Below are 14,558 nucleotides of genomic sequence, written 5' to 3' on the forward strand. Positions count from 1 at the left end.
TGTGTTTATTACTACTGTAAAGGTGCAAGACAATATTGTTTTTACATTTTTTGCAATAAATAGAATGTCCTCAACCTACCACACGGGGTCACTATTGATTAGGATACAAATCTAAAATTAAACAGTTTAGGGCAGGGGTCTTCAACGTTTTCAGGCCAAGGACCCCTTAGTTGAGAGAGAGATGAAGCAGGGACCCCCACAACCTTTTCATAGATTCCATATAGTTTCATCGTTTGGCAGCACAATCATCAGTGTATTCTGGATTCATGTCAATTTGTGTTTTAAAATATTTAACCACTTGAACCATCAGTACTTCATAAACTTGACCTTTCACTCTGTCTGCTCTTTTTCCCCTCTACACCAAAGCTCTTTACCAAAAATAGCCGATCTACAAGCTCGAGGCGTTGTGAGCTTGTAGATCGGCTATTTTCGGCTGAAGTCCTCATAATATGGACGGTAGGGTTCAAGTGGTTAATATAAAAAAGGAGAAAAAAGTTTCTATCACTCAAAGATTTGGAGGACCCCCTGTAGTAACTCTGAGGACCCCCTAGGGGTCCCGGACCCCCTGTTGAAGCCCCTGGTTTAAGGGATAATTCACAACCAAAATGACTTTTCTTCTATGTTTACTCACCCCACAGGGTCTTGAATTTGTGGATATTTTTTGAGCTGTGGTAAACCGCTCCATAGAGTGGCTGTGTGTGTGTCTGTAGCCTTTTTCCTCAGCGTTTGCCATAGAAAAACGTGTGTGTGTGTGTGTGTGTGTATGTGTGTGTGTGTGTAGCAGTGTGTGTGTAGCATAGCCTGTACATCCTAGACTCAAATCCTAGTCTGAAGACGTTATGCAAGCACGACCACCGCTCACTTCACATTGGGTGTGATTTTTCATTTTTGTCGCATTCCTAAGCCAATAATTTGATGGCCAGCAGTACGTGGGTCCCTATGGAGACACAAAGAGTCTCCTCAAATTATTGTCTTAGGAATGCGACAAAAACAAAAATATATCCATGAATTTAAGACTCCATGGGGTGAGTAATCGATAGATAAAAAGGCATTTTGGGGGTGAACTATCCCTTTAAAGGAGCTATAGTCAACTTTTTCTTGAAAAACGGATGCTAAAATAAAAATTATGTTTCGAAAATATTTTATAAAAAATAAGCTTCATACATGTGTTTCTATTCAAAAATGGTCACAAAAAGTGTAAAATAATGATAAAATATTCATTTTGGCCATTGTCGGACCGACACTTTGTTTACATTCTAGTCTATTCTTTGATAGTGTTAGACTAGGATGTAAACAAAGTGTCAGCCTGACAATGGCAAAAATTATTATTTTATCATTATTTTACGCTTTTTGTGGTCATTTTTGAATAGAAACACATATATGAAGCTTATTTCTTTAAAATATTTTCGAAACATTTTTATTTTAGCATCCGTTTTTCAAGAAAAAGTTGACTATAACTCCTTTAAGTCTGATCAACACCAATGAATGTCGCAACTTTCACAGCAAATTGAATACACGGGACATTGTTGGGGCTTTTATTTTGAAATCAGTACGATTGGAAGCAGCTTTAGCTTGACACAAAACCATCAGTTCTTTTGCTCTCTTTAACTGTGAAATAGTCATTGGTGGCTTTATTATGTTAATATAACTGTGTGACTGAGTAAACATGTAAAATAAATAACGTATAAGACTGGATACAGGCCAATTCGAGGATTTCTAAGTCTTTATGCATTTGGTTGAACATTTCCAGTGTAGGATTGACTGCACACTTAGGGCATTAACGAAAAAGTTGACAAGTCGACTGAGTCGACTTCATTACACAAGTCGTCTCCCACCAGAGAAAGTCGAAGTTGAAAAAAAAAATACCTTCTATTGTGAAAATATATTTTATATATTTTCACAATTTCTGCCTCTAATATTTGACAATTTGGGCAATGTTTAATTTGTCATTTTAGAGGTATTAAAAAGTCCTTAAATTGTCACTTTAGAAATGTCCAGATACCCTCTAAACTTAAACTTTATGTTGGTTTGTTTACCGTTGAGTGAGAAAACAATGTTTCACCTTAAGTTAATCATCTGGGGATGTGTGATGCGAGTCGACTTCAACACAACTTTTTACTGAGTCGAGTCGACTTGCAAAAATCACAAGTCGTTAATGCACTACTGCACACATCATCGCACTGTTGTACTCAGATTAAAATGAATGGTGGTTTTGAATTATTTACCCATACAGTAGGTGTCCCCCTTGGAAGCATATTATGTAGAAAACGCAGATCCTGTGCCCGTTTCATTCCCATTTTTGAAAAGGCTTAGTATATAAAAATTTCCACAATATTTAGTGTGCAAAGAAGAGCCCTCATTCCCTCTAAAACCACCACCATCAAAGTGCATAACTGGAAGAATACTGTATGTCACAGGCCAGGGGTCTTCAACGTTTTTTCAGGCCAAGGACCCCCTAGCTCAGAGAGAGATGAAGCAGGGCTACGTTATAGAAGTAAGCCATTTACCAGCCAACAACCCACGACCCTCGAATGGTAAATTGCTTTTCTACCACTTCTACCATATAAATGAAAGAAAACACAGTTGTAACTTGCAAGGTTATAACTGCAACACAACAGTGGGCGGGGTCCATGAGCCAACTCAAGGTTGTTGACTGAATTACCACCGTTTTAAGCCAATCAGAATCCAGTATCTGAACATGTGTGACCACAAAAAGTGGTAGGATTAACATTAAACTTCCAAAGGCTGCTTCAAAGACTTGTTTAACGGCACTATCATCAGGGTATGTTGGATCTGTGTTAATATGCATTTTCAGACATTTAACCACTTAAACCGTCAATACTTAGTAAACTTGACCTTTCACCCTGTACTTGGTCTGCTCCTTTTCCCCTCTACAACAAACCTCTTTGCCAAAAACAGCCGAACTACAAGCTCGCGAGGCGCTGTGAGCTTGTAGATCGGCTATTTTTGGTTCTCTTAAGTGTATAGTTAAAAAAAATAAAAATAACATAAATTTGGCGGCCCCCCCTGTCGTAACTCTGTGAACCCCCTAGGGGTCACGGACCCCCTGTTGAAGACCCCTGTCATAGGGGCATGCCATATCATATCTTCAATACATACACACAGGTCACTGGGCCGTGGGACAGTGAACAACACATGACAACATCCAATGGAATTAGTTTGCTAAAAATACACTACTACACCTGACCCAGGGTTCCCACACATCTTTACCAATTCATTTCCAAAACTTTTCCAGAATATTTAACCCGATTTCCAGGACTATATAACAATAATTCAGCTCAATAACGAGTCGCTTACTCCTATGCGCAATGCCCAAAGACAGGTAGTGTATGCCAGTGGTTCTCAACCGCCAAAATAATCATATTTGAACCCTGACGAGCACTAAGGGTAGAGGAATTTTGTATAACACGGTTTTATTGTGAAAATAGCCGATCTTGAGCATGTAGGTCTGCTATTTTCACAATTTCTGACTCTAATATTTGACAATTTGGCCCATGTTGAATTTGTCATTTCAGAGGTATTAACACAATCAATAACCAAAGACAATGCATAGCTATTTTTTCCAGGACCTTCCAGGAACCTTGATCAATTCCAAAACCTTTCCAGTACTGGAAAAATATTTTTCTAATTTCAAAATATTTCCAGGAATTTCATGACCGTGGGAACCCTGCTGACCATACAGACATTATAATAGTTGAATACCAAAACAGCAGACAATTTACAAACAACTGAGCATGCAAAATATTTTTTCCAATTACATCCTTATTTAATTATTATCATAATATAATACAATAATGACTCAATGGATCATGACCATATATTATATTCAAAATCAATATATTACACCTCTATTTTTGAGATACATGTGAATGACATGAGAGCATCACCTGTCTCAAGCCCGATTTATACGGTGTCGCGCGGCGGTTTTCACGCGGCGAAAACAGCCGAACTGTAAGCTCACAACGCGTCGTGTCCGTGACGCGTAGGGCTGTCACGATTATGACAGCTGTCACGATTATGACATTTTACACAACGATTAATTGTCACTCAAGTAATTGCGATTAACGATTTAACTCTTATACCACTTTGGACGTTCCTGTTCGCCCCAATTCTCAAGAGACCTCCGCGCCAATACGGCGCTCGTTCGCGTTCGTTCGTTCGTTTACCTTGTTGAAGCTGATGAGGGGTCGCGCCGCCGTGTACTGTAAACACATTTTCCGCGGTGATGGTGTAAAAAATCCATTATGCGTTAACATCAACGGAGACCAATTCACTTCCTTGTTGATTTCTCTGGCTGTGAGGCTCTGTGGCCAGTGACTGATTCTCGCATGACGCCGCCCTCTGCTGCCTGGCAGACCAAAGTGCACTATTGCACAATCAAAAAGAAAAAAAGAAAAAAAAATGTCTATCTATCTACTATAACGTCGCAAAGGTAAGCCGCTTTTTGATGGCACCAGACCCAATAAATAAATAAATAATCTGGCCGTAGGAGAGTTAATTGTGTTTTTGTCGTTGACAATTACATTTCTGTTTGGCTTTTAGGCTTTGAAGTTGCACATGGCAGATATGACACATAACCTAAATACACAGAAATATTTAGAAGAAATTACTGACATATTTGACAACTTTATACTTAAAAAAGAACATTGATAGTGGAAATAGCCGATCTACAAGCTCACAACTTGTGAGCTTGTAGATCTGCTATTTCCACTTCTTTTTACGATTAAGACGATTATGTAATAATTGTGACAGCCCTAGTGACGCGTTGTGAGCTTGTAGTTTGTCTGTTTTCGGCACGTGACCCTGTCGTATGGCGCCGCATAAATTAAGCATTAGTCGGAGGGAAGAGTGGGAGGTGGGTGGGTATGAGTGGGGGGGTGTCTAATATGGAAGTCCACCCTTGGAGGGTCCAGTAAACAGCGCCCGGTTGTTCTCTATCCGAGACCCTCTTCCTGACTCTCTGTGTGTCTGCGGCTGGTGCGTTTGCGCTGCTGTCGCTGTTTGGGGCTGAGCTGTTCCCAGTAGGACTGGCAGTACTGGTTGATCAGTCTGATCTCCGGGGGGAAGGGAGTCGGGACGGAGGATGGCGGCGATTGAGGTTGGCGGGGGACACTGTGGTGGTGGTTGTGGATTTGGTTGTGGTTGTGGTTGCTGCTGCGTCCGGGCGGGGGGGCGCTGCCGCCGCCGCCGCTGCGAGTCGTCTCTTCTTCGTCGTCCGGCGAGGTGAGCGCCACCACGATGTCGCGGTCGAGGATGCGCAGCGCCACGCGGGCCATGGTGTGCTTGAAGTTGTTCTCCGTGGCCAGGCAGTGGTAGAGCCCCGCGTCCGAGCGGTTGAGGCTCTTCAGCAGCACGCCGTGGTGGGTCTTCACCACGCCGCCCTCGCGGTTGAGCTTCACGAAGCAAAGAAGAGACAAAGCGAGACACGTTGAGGGGATTTCAGCCAGTGTTGATTTCGTTGACTAAAAGTATGACAAGAAATGTTTGTCGACTGCGTTTTTTTAAAACTAAGCTGTGATGGCTAAAACTAAATATACTGACAATTTCGTCATTAAAATAAAGGCTAAAACGTTAGGGAGGGACTAGTGGAGAAGAGAGTCATTTTGGTTGCTCTCAGGTGTTGCGTGTTGAAACTGCGTTGTGATCTTGTAGATCTGCTATTTTCAGCACACAACCAAGTGTAAAATCAGTCATTACGATGCCATCAAGGCCTGCCAAAATACATTTCAGTTGACTAAATCAACTGTAGATTTAGTCGCCTAAAATCTTATAATATTTAGTTGACTAAAATTAGACTAAAACTAATACTTTTCAGGTGACTAAATTATGACTAAAACTAAATGACATTTTATTCAAAAGACTAAAACTAAATCAAAATTCGTTGTCAAAAACAACACTGATATCAGGTTCAAGGTGGGTCTTCTCTAGGGATATATCGCCGTTGTCGGGTGGAAACCTCGTATCTCCAAGTTTCAAATGTGTACGTTCTTTCGCAAAGTAAAGCACTGCTTCATCATACAAGGCTGTCGCACAAAAGTAGTGAAAACAGCAGATCTACAAGCACACAACGCCTCGCGGTGCGAGGCGTTGTGTGCTTGTAGATCGGCTGTTTTCACTAGTCTAAATCCTTTTTAAAATGATAAATGCAAAACAAACGGTTTTGGACATGCAAGGTTTCCACCCGACAACGACGATATTTGGGTTATATTTTTGAATAGATCCACTCTTATTGCTCACCACTTTCCTCCTGCCGTCTCTCTGGAAAAGCCACTTGACTGTGGCCTGGGGGGTGCGAGGCTGACACTCCAGGAACGCACTGCTGCCCTCAACGCCAAACTGCATCGTTTCTGTCAAACGTTTTTCCACTGAACAGGTTGGGGGTAAAAAGGTACAGGAGGAAGTGAGAGACAGGATTAACTGATACAGCCATCTATTATTTTGAAAGATGTATATATTTTTGTATTACGATAATGTAGGAAGGACCGTGAACACACAGCCAGGGGAGAGAGAAAAGGGAATACATGTATTCAAGTAAGGAGTCAAGCCAGAATCAGCTGGGAAACACTATGTAAGGGATAATGAATGGCTCCGCGGTGAATGACGATATATAACAGGCCGAAGGGATAGTATGTATCGTCATTCACCAAGGAGCCATTCATTATCCCGCTTATTACCCGGAAACGAAATAAAATTAATAATTTGACTCAAAACTAAAAACAAAACAAAGTATTTCCTTGTTTACAGACGGCTGGAAGTGTTCCACAAGTGTCGCGCTGGGGGTCCCCCCCAGCGCGACACGGCCGCCTTGGAAAACAAGGAAGTGCTGATTAGATAGAATCCATTTTCTGATACTACGTTGTCTATTTCTCGCTTAAAATATTTTTAAAAACATTCTTGAGAGCAACGTTTAGTTCTAAATGTCGCTTGTGTGTGTGTTTACATGGCTGACATGTTGGATACAGCACAAGATTCACCAGGTGCAGCTTGACTGCAGCAGGTGCTATGAGCCTTTGATTAGGCAGCGGTCTGTTATAGAGCGGAGCGGTCTGTTATCCAGAAATATCAGACCTCTGATTTCAGCGATTGACCAATCAGAATCAAGCATTCAAACAAGCCGGGTAATAAAGCCTTATATGTGTGGTATGTGGTCTTACTTGGTGAGCCACCAGGGCACCCCTTAACTGATATTTTAGTGAGAATCCCCATCCCCAACCCAGAGCTCTTATTAACCACTTAAACCCTAGTCTCCGTTGAACACTGTCTGTTATACTTGGCCACCACGTCGGCTATTTTGACTGAACGTTTTCCTATTTTTTGAGCGGTGATCCTGGAACGAGCTAAGCTCCAACATCTGGGTTTGTCATCTGGCCTAAATATGGTGCAAAGCGCTCAAAGTTTGTTGTAGGCCAAGCTTCACAGGGCTTAATTATATAAATAGTTTTGCCCTCCAGGCCCCCAAACTGTGGAATAAACTCCCTGTCGCACTTAGAACTATAGACTCAATCCCTAGCTTCCGGGCGTGGACTGAAGACTCGCCTCTTCAGACTCCACCTAAACCCATAGAACTACTGTAACACTCATTGACCATACATGAAGCTAGATAGCATTTTCTAGGTTTTAGAAACGTTATTATAATATTGTTGTTGATGTACTGACATATTAACTTGCTTATTATATTGATGTATTACCTGCTTATTGTAAGTCGCTTTGGATTAATAAAAGCGTCTGCTAAATGCCTGAACTGTAAACTGTAATAGCACCGCTTACTTTACACTCAGTGTGATTTTTGTCGAATGTTTGCTTATTATGATGACGTGTTCAGAATAAGGACCCAAGGGTTCATGTGGTTAAAGATACAGTACCAGAGAGAACAGGCATACCTTTGGCGTTGTACCCTCTGCACTGCCTCAGTGGATCGCCGTGCTTCACATCCTGTCTCCTGCTCCTCCTGAGACAACAGAACACCGTTTACACATTCACTTTAGGCAGTTTGTTCATGCATTTCATTTACAGTACAGGACAGCATAGACAGGGAACTGAATGAAGGCAGAGAGGGGGGAAGACAGGCCAGCTGGTATCAAACTAGTCTCGCGTGGCCAGACTGTTGCCTCCGTGATTTGCAAATGCTCCCGGCATACAGTCTGGGGCACGGAAATAGAAATGATGAGTGCGAGATAGAGCGGATGTGACGCAACCGCTCCCTTGGTGCAGTGGCAATAACACGTCCTACTGGAAGCGTTATGTCTCCTTTCATTATTTTTTGGGGAGTTATTTCGTCTTTCTCTGGTGTTGTTGGTGTTACTTCCATGATGTTTTCAAATGTTTTCTTAAACTATACACTCATAACAAGAATATGCCGCTTGAATGTCTCTGTCTGTGCGAGTGTGCTTCTGTTATGTTTCCAGTCAGTGCAGCAGCGGCTACTTCCGATACTCGCCGTTCGGGAGCTGCCGTTCCAGACTCTATATAGCATTCGGAGATTGTGGAATAGTTGTCTGGCTACGCGAGACTCGTATCAAACCAACAGGTATCAAACCAACAGGACATTGTGATCATGTGGTTGATGACATACCATCACGCCCCAGAGGATGAGCATTTAGAACTAAGTAGGGTAATCAATTAACTTGATTAGTTTGGTTAACTGTTGCACACGCAGAACTAAAAATTAAGTTGATCGTTCACACATGACACCACTCTCAGCAGGGTGTATGCTACAACGTACAGTAGCTGGTGGAAACGTTTCAACACCAATCGCTGATTGGCTGAGGCACGCGGAGGCAGTGGGTGATGCACGGAGGAGTAGATTAGAGATTATCATGATTGATTATGTGTGACGTTATAGAGTTGATCATTGCGACCGTAGGTCGCATTTACTACCAAAACCTCCACCGGCTGTCTGTGCGTCAGTCGGTCTCCACAACCGTTGCCCCCATCCATGCCAAATTTTGCACACACACTCCTTGACTGCCAAACTACAACCTCCAAGGACCCCCAGAGCCCCAGGGACCCCCAGGTCCCTGGGGGACCCCCAGATGTAAAAAATGACCAAATGTGCTCACACGTCACACGTCACACTTTTTCCCTGCTTATATCTCCGCACCCGTTGACCCGATCCATGCCAGATTTTACACACACACTCCTTGCCTGCCAAACTACAACCTCCAAGGACCCCCGGAGCCCCAGGGACCCCCAGGTCCCTGGGGCTCCCTGGGGGACCCCCAGATGTAAAAAATGACCAAATGTGCAAAAATGACCAAATGACCACCCCAACGGGGCTGCTCACGGGGAATTCCCGGGGACCACCGACTCCTGGTGCTCCAGAACGGATGCAAAAGTGGTGGCGCCCCCAGTGGAGGACCCCCTGCCACTGCAGCGCACATAAAATGCCGTAACTGGGCTAGGAGCGTCCGGGAGAGCCGGGGCCGGTACCTATTCGTCCGCCAAGGCAACACGGAGACCCCACCCCTCATTTCTCACATGGCCCTATTCTAGCGCCACCTTCAGGCCGATTTTTTAAACACATTTTTGGACACTGCTCCTACAGTTTTTGCCCTAAAATCACGAATATCACCAGTAAGACTCCCTAATCGGGAGATAAGCGACCGTAGGTCACATGTATACACAAAGAGTAGGGAGCAGTGTCCCCAAAAAATGTGGACGGATCCATGTTGATGACATGAGTGTAGACATACTGTGTACCGAGTTGAGTGATTTTAGGGCAAAAATTGGAGGAGCAGTGTCCAAAAATGTGTTTTGCAAGAATCAGCCTCATGGTGGCGCTAGAAGAGGGCCATGTGAGAAATGAGGGGTGGGGTCTCCGCGCCGCCGAGGCGGACGAATAGGTACCGGCCCCGGCTCTCCCGGTGGCTCCTAGGCCAAGTTAGGGCATTTTATGTGCGCTGCAGTGGCAGGGGGTCCTCCACTGGGGGCGCCACCACTTTTGCATCCGTTCTGGAGCACAAGGAGTCGGTGGTCCCCGGGAATTCCCCGTGAGCAGCCCCGTTGGGGTGGTCATTTGGTCATTTTTGCACATTTGGTCATTTTTTACATCTGGGGGTCCCCCAGGGACCTGGGGGTCCCTGGAGCTCCGGGGGTCCTTGGAGGTTGTAGTTTGGCAGGCAAGGAGTGTGTGTGCAAAATCTGGCATGGATCGGGGCAACGGTTGCGGAGATATGAGCAGGGCAAAAGTGTGACGTGTGACGGACTGACTGACGCACGGACACCTGGTGGAGCTTTCTGTAGTAAGTGCGACCTACGGTCGCAACTACACAGCATGTCTACACTCATGTCATCAACATGGATCAGGAAGATTTTGGAAAAACACATTTTTGCCCTATTTGTGGAGATAAGCCACCTACGGTCGCTTATCTCCCGATTAGGGAGTCTTACTGGTGTGTTCATTGATTATTGCGACCGTAGGTCGCATTTACTACCAAAACCTCCACCGGCTGTCTGTGAGTGAATGAGTCAGTGAGTCAGTGAGTCAGTGAGTCCGTCACACTTTTGCCCTGCTCATATCTCCACAACCGTTGCCCCCATCCATGCCAACTTTTGCACACACACTCCTTGACTGCCAAACTACAACCTCCAAGGACCCCCAGAGCCCCAGGGACCCCCAGGTCCCTGGGGGACCCCCAGATGTAAAAAATGACCAAATGTGCTCACACGTCACACGTCACACTTTTTCCCTGCTTATATCTCCGCACCCGTTGACCCGATCCATGCCAGATTTGACACACACACACTCCTTGCCTGCCAAACAACCTCCAAGGACCCCTGTCCCTGGGGGACCCCCAGATGTAAAAAATGACCAAATGTGCAAAAATGACCAAATGACCACCCCAACGGGGCTGCTCGCGGGGAATTCCCGGGGACCACCGACTCCTGGTGCTCCACAACGGATGCAAAAGTGGTGGCGCCCCCAGTGGAGGACCCCCTGCCACTGCAGCGCACATAAAATGCCGTAACTCGGGCTAGGAGCGTCCGGGAGAGCCGGGGCCGGTACCTATTCGTCCGCCAAGGCAACGCGGAGACCCCACCCCTCATTTCTCACATGGCCCTATTCTAGCGCCACCTTCAGGCCGATTTTTAAAACACATTTTTGGACACTGCTCCTACAGTTTTTGCCCTAAAATCACGAATATCACTACACAGCATGTCTACACTCATGTCATCAACATGGATCAGGAAGATTTTGGAAAAACATTTTTTTTGCCCTATTTGTGGAGATAAGCCACCTACGGTCGCTTATCTCCCGATTAGGGAGTCTTACTGGTATTAATATCTAGGTCTTTATGATGATACTAATACTTGATAGTTAGGGTAGAGAGGTCTTCAGTAGGCCTCAGTAACTATTGTTTTGGTAAAGCCTATCTTGTTATGGTACAGGCTACAGCTCGTTCCAGAGGCCTTGAAGCCACACAGTATAACTCTAGTGTCTGACCATTCTTCTTGGCAGAACTACTTTACCACTGCCCAGAGTGTTAATTGTACTTCTGTCCATGATATCATGTTACATAAACTTGACCACACCACCACCTAATATAATTGTCTTGTCTCCTCTGTTTCTCATGATTATTGATTGATCTGAATTCCACCACAGGAGCCATCCATCACGGCTTGTCAACTCGGACAGTGAGCTCGTTGATGCACAAGGCTGCTTGGTGCAGGCACTCCATCACCTAGCAGCTCACTTTGGTGCGCCTCAATAGCCTCAAGGCCTCGCTTGTCGGACCGGCGCACCTGCCATGTTCTCCACTCTCTAAGTGATTTATAAAGCCATGCATCTCTTGTGCTTCTTTGTACATAAGTAGGACGTTGCGCAAACCAAAATGAATTGCATGCATGGCTCTCAGCATTGGGCTATGGCAGTGGGTTTCAACCTTTTTCATATCAAGGTTAGGGATGGGACGATACGCGATATTATGGTTTATCGTGATAAAAAACACTCACGATAATCGTATCGTGGAAATTTTAATTTATCGTGATATCGTCCTCCGTCATGCACTGGGATCAATTCACCTTTTATTTGCCGAGCTGCATATCCGGTACCACTTAACTTTTTCGCCGCCGTTGACAGTCCTCACCGTCATTGAAAGGGTTAATACCATGGCGCCGTTGACGGTGAGGACTGTGAATCTTACTGTATATACAGTAAAGATATTATTACTTACTTAATGTCGCTCCGGTCCCACTCGCATCGGTAATGTCGGCGATTTGTTTACAACGCACGTTGGGCGTGCACGCGAAGTGAAGCTCCTCAATGTTAAGTCAATGGAGAGGCCCATAAAGAAACTTAATTTAAACAAAATAGCCATTTTGAGACATTTTGCAGCAGATCTAAATGTAAACAAGGCACAAGGCAGGGCGCAGCCATCTTCCCTCTTCTTGTCCCACACTGTCATGTGACTAGATGACGTAATCGTTGCCGTCAAGTGATAATCCAAAAAAACAAAAACAACCCCCTTCCAGCCCTTCAAAATAATAGCGGCGGCCTATGGAGGAAACCACGTGGCACCGAGGCACCAAGCAACCTTCAGATTAAGAGGCAGTAGATGTGTTAAACCCTCTATAATTGGTAAAAGGTACTTATTATAATATATGTACTTGATAGTCTTTTTTTTCCACTCTCTATCAAATGTCTTTGCCAAAAAATAGCCGATCTACAAGCTCACAACGCGTTGTGAGCTTGTAGATCGGCTATTTTTTGGTAAATGTTCCGCCCCAGGATAAGATTGAAGATCAAATGTCCTCAACAGATCATAACTTTCTTCTTTTTTTTTTTACTTTATATTAGGAACGCAGATGTTTACTAAAGAAAATGTCAACCTTTTTGAAATAAAACATAAAACTCAGTTGAGTGGCATATTTCTGCTGGCATGTGACTTTTTTGTAGGATATTATATTTTGTTTCATTTACACCAAATGTACATTCTCAATTTAACGCTGAAATAGAGTAACTCAAGTTACTCAAGTTACTTTTTCTATGTAACTTTAAACTTTCTAAGTTACATTTCTCCAGGGGTATAACTTTAACCTGACCAAGTTACTGCCATGGTGAGTTACTTGTAACTGTACAAATTACGCTTTCAAAGTAACTTCCTCAACACTGCTCTCAACAAAGGGGTCCTTGGCCTGAAAACGTTGAAGACCCCTGCTGACTAGGCTATGGCGATACGAGATGACCGCTGCTCTGACCTCTTGGTTGAAGGGGTGAAGGCGGAGCAGCTCTCTCCGTCCCAGGCGCAGTACGGGTCTCGTGCCAGGCAGCAGTCGGAGCAGGCCCGTCCGTATGCCCCGCAGCGGTGCAGGGACACCTGCGTCAGCCCCGCGTCTGACGACACGTACAGCTGTTGCTGTTGGGGGGGAGGGGGCGAACGAAACAAAATGATTCTCCATTTCACAGTGTTGATTTCATCGACTAAAACTATGACGAAAATGCGTTTTTTTCACTGACGAAAACTAAATAAAAACTAACGCGTTGTGAGTTTGTAGATCTGCTATTTTCAGCACACAACCAAGTGTAAAATCAGTCATTACGATGCCATCAAGGCCAGCCAAAATACATTTTAGTCGACTAAATCAACTGTAGATTTAGTCACCTAAAATTTCGACTAAAATTAGACTAAAACTAAAACTTTTCAGGTGACTAAATTATGACTAAAACTAAATTGCATTTTATTCAAAAGACTATGACTAAAACAGTGCAGCGGTTCTCAACCTGTGGGTCGGGGGACGCCCAGGGGGGGTCGCCAAATTATTTTGTTGGGTTCCCAGATTGATGTGCAACATTGTTTTCTCACTCAACAGTAAACAAACCAACGTAATGTTTAAGTGTATATAGAGGGTTTATGCACAAGTGACAATTTAAGGACTTTTTAATACCTCTAAAATGACAAATTTAACATTGGCCAAATTGTCAAATATGAGGCAGAAATGGTGAAAATAGCTGATCTACATGCTCACAACGCCTCGCAACGCGAGGCGCTGTGAGCATGTAGATCTGCTATTTTCACAATAGAACCGTGTTCTACAAAATGTAATAGCTCAACTCTTAGTGCTCATAGGGTGAAGGGGTCCCCTGTTGAAATATGATTATTTTGGGGGTCACGGCCTGAAAAGGTTGAGAACCACTGCTCTAGAGAATGGAGAGGACATCTCTTACCCTTTTGGAAGATATCTTCATTGTTTTGACAGCAGCCCTGGTCTGTGGATACAATGTAAAAATAACAATCATCACCACAGCTCAACATTTGAGATCAGTGCTGGAGTATCTTTGGCACAATGTAATATCGTAATTTCTATATACTTTGTCGTACAAAGAACAGAAAAAAATGACGATCTACAGTACTACAAGCTTGTAGATTGTCTATTTTCGCTATTTTACAACATGTTAGACTATACTCCCTTAAAGTGGTTAAATGTACTTTAGATGTATCTTTATTGTGATGGTACATGTACAATGGAAGTAAGCCATTTACCATGAGAGGGAGTGGGTTGTTGGCTGATTTACCACTGTTTCAGGGTTGTGCCAAACA

General features: G+C 44.0%; 1 protein-coding gene across 1 annotated transcript in view; it reads right to left on the reverse strand.

Moving 5' to 3' along the window:
- Nucleotides 1-4,955: 4,955 nt before the first annotated feature.
- The window catches only part of LOC308291576 (semaphorin-3F-like), a gene marked incomplete at both ends in the record, with an annotated part of 32,408 nt that continues 22,805 nt past the window's right edge, over nucleotides 4,956-14,558 (reverse strand). Inside the window, 5 exons of the mRNA XM_080733618.1 lie at nucleotides 4,956-5,414; nucleotides 6,259-6,386; nucleotides 7,902-7,969; nucleotides 13,219-13,376; nucleotides 14,186-14,227. Coding sequence (XP_080589744.1) covers nucleotides 4,956-5,414; nucleotides 6,259-6,386; nucleotides 7,902-7,969; nucleotides 13,219-13,376; nucleotides 14,186-14,227 — 855 coding nt within the window. The remainder of the gene's footprint in view (nucleotides 5,415-6,258; nucleotides 6,387-7,901; nucleotides 7,970-13,218; nucleotides 13,377-14,185; nucleotides 14,228-14,558) is intronic.

Source organism: Nannobrachium achirus, assembly GCF_963921795.1.
Source record: "Nannobrachium achirus genome assembly, chromosome: 9".
In the NCBI taxonomy this organism is placed as follows: domain Eukaryota; kingdom Metazoa; phylum Chordata; class Actinopteri; order Myctophiformes; family Myctophidae; genus Nannobrachium; species Nannobrachium achirus.